A 2794-nucleotide genomic window follows, 5' to 3' on the forward strand; every position below is an offset into this window, starting at 1 on the left:
TGGCGCAGTAATATCCTCACTCTTGCACTTTCAGTTTTACTTTGGAGTGAGGATATTACTGCGCCGAGTTTAAGTGCTCCCAATTGTTATTCTGCCACACAATATAGTTATTTCTATATAGTTATAGAAATTCATATCAATTCATATACATAGTTTAAGGGTGTTTTTACAATGAAGTTTCACAAAATATGTCAGATATGATCGCAACAAACACACAACTTATAATTGAAAACAGTAATCAATTACATTTCCAACCTTCCCAAAACTCTGAATATATGTGAGATTCAACCCATTCTTCCTGTAATGTGACTGTGGAATTGTTTTGAATTGCCATGAATTGAATTCCATTTCCCGTCATTCCAATTTAAATTCAACTTCCTGTGGGGTGGGGCCAATTCAATTCAAATTCCAATTCATGAATTGAATGGAGGCGAATTCTAAAACTCGGAATTGTGCACATGACTGTGCACCAGTGTACAAAACAAGGTCCATGAGCACATGGATATCAGAGTCTGGTGTGGATGAACTTGACTGGCCTGCACTGAGTGCAGACCTCAACCGGATAGAATACCTTTGGGATGAATTAGAGCAGAAACTGAGAGCCAGTCTCCTCGCCCAACATCAGTGTGTGACCTCACAAATGCGCTTCTGGAAGAATGGCCAAAAAGTCCCATAAACACACTCCTAAACCTTGTGGAAAGCCTTCCCAGAAAAGTCAAACTTTTGTTTTCATGCTGAAGAAGTTCTCATGTAGAATAATTTAATTGGTAACATTCTTCGATAATGTTCACTTGTTTCAGATTCTTATGTGGGCTATCCTAAGCTATGTTTGTACTCGTATTCATAACTCAACATATACCTTTGACACTCGCTACTCGCGCCTCTCCAGTGAGTGCTGCAATGTCATTATGGGCTACTGTAGTCATGCTTTCACTGGTGCTAGAAAGCGCACTTGTGTAACAGTGTGGGGAAAGTGTCCGGGGTTTGCCATTAGCGCAGGGGGGCGCCATACTGCTGCGCGGCAGTGAGAGTACATCAAAGCTGTCCGCACATACAGTGGAGTTATGTAGAGGGGCGTGCAGAGTTCCTCACTTACCTCCTTCCTCTCATCACCCGTCAGTAGAGACCAGCTCGCGGTGCATGTGCTCGTCATTCAGAAGCTCCTCCACCGGTAGCCACAGCGCAAAGCACACTTTACGCACGCGGGATGAGGCTTCGGTGCCAGTAATGTTTTCGCGCTAGCCGTCCTGGCCTATCGTCTCGTGAAAGGAGTTCTACCTTGGTTCCGAGTCAGCTGGGACTTTTAGCGGATCTGTCTTTCCCCGGTACATCGAAGGTCTCCACGCTTTGGAAATGGCAGGAGCACAACCGGGCGTCCACGCGTTACAACTCAAGCCTGTGTCGGTGTCCGACAGCCTGAAGAATGGGAGCAAATTCATGAAATGGGATGATGTGAGTGCGCAGCGCAATTACTTATTTCAAACAGCGGTTATTTGGAAAGTGTAGATGAAACTCGGGTGATAGTAAAACGTTGGACTCTCCAAAGATACGTGAATAAACTCTGGTGTTGTTATGTTTAGAAGTGTATTGTAATTAATACACAAAGAAAATGTAGCTGTCAATAGTAGATGGAAGGGCATTAGTCAGTGTGTCTTGTCACTCACTGTTAATGTACATTAGAAGTGGATGACATTTCCCCTCAGGATGAGCGTTAGCTGTGATTATTAGGCGCAGGTACATTTGATTCTCATTGACATGATGATGTGTATTTAGCTCAGGGTACCGGCACAGCATGGATGAGTAGGCTATCCATTGGTGCCATTAGGCATCATTTATGACTATTGTTTAAGCCCTGACAGCACATATAAGACGCCACATTAAGTCTTACGTGGTTTGTGTGTTAACCAAATAACACTTCAAATAGCCTTAAAACAATTTATGTTGTTTTCTGTTTATTTGTCTGCTGTCATTCCAAAGTTTGGGGATTATTTGGAGTATTTAAGTCATTGTTTGAGGAGAAATTAGGTCTATTCACTGTTAACGTGACTTATTGGACTCTGCCCGACTTGGTGAAACGCTGTTTGTAGGAACAGAATTAACGTTCACAGACCGACAGTAGCTCATTCAAATGACCTGACAACGCACTCGTAATGCCGGCGCCAGGAAACAACTGCTGCTTGTTCGTGTGTTCGTGGGAATGTCTGTTGTACGTCAACAAGTAGCCTGGTATCTTGCGACCCCTTGATTCGGTAATGGGAATTTTCACTCGAACAGCTCGTCTGTTTGGTAGGCTACAGTAAGTTTCTTTTGGAAAGAACCGGTTTGGCGTAGCGGTCCTTTGAACTCCCTCCTTCCCCCGAGCTAGCCGGGCTCCCTTCTCCAGTAAGGGCACGGCTGAAGCCGCTTTCTCTGCCCCGCTCACCCGGAGCGGCTGGAGCTGCCCGTGTGCGCCATTAATAGTATGGAGCTCGGAGTGAAAACATTGACTTTGAAAGGCGTGGTGCGCCTGGCATACTGTTGCTCACACACATGAAGCGGACGGCAACATGATCGCCTCCAAGGAATCCTAAACTCCTGCGCTCAGTCCAGTTAAAAACACATGCTGCGCGAATCTCAAGCGCAAGTCGGACGACAGTGTGTGTGTGTGTGTGTGTGTGTGTGTGTGTGTGTGTGTGTGTGTGTGTGTGTGCGAGCAAGCGAGAGATGAGTTGAATTCAGCCCACCTTGAATGTGGAATCAGTTGTTTTGTTTTTCTAAATATTTCCCTAGGCTGTAATCACACCCACTGGAAACG

General features: G+C 45.1%; 1 protein-coding gene across 1 annotated transcript in view; it reads left to right on the top strand.

The window, feature by feature from the left end:
- The first annotated feature begins 1191 nt into the window (after positions 1 to 1191).
- Positions 1192 to 2794, top strand: part of plcb1l (phospholipase C beta 1-like) — a 137273-nt gene continuing 135670 nt past the window's right edge. Inside the window, exon 1 of the mRNA XM_062551363.1 lies at positions 1192 to 1452. Within this exon, the coding sequence (XP_062407347.1) occupies positions 1354 to 1452 (99 nt within the window). The 5' untranslated portion in view covers positions 1192 to 1353. The remainder of the gene's footprint in view (positions 1453 to 2794) is intronic.

The sequence above is a fragment of the Sardina pilchardus genome, chromosome 12 (assembly GCF_963854185.1).
Source record: "Sardina pilchardus chromosome 12, fSarPil1.1, whole genome shotgun sequence".
Lineage (NCBI taxonomy): Eukaryota > Metazoa > Chordata > Actinopteri > Clupeiformes > Clupeidae > Sardina > Sardina pilchardus.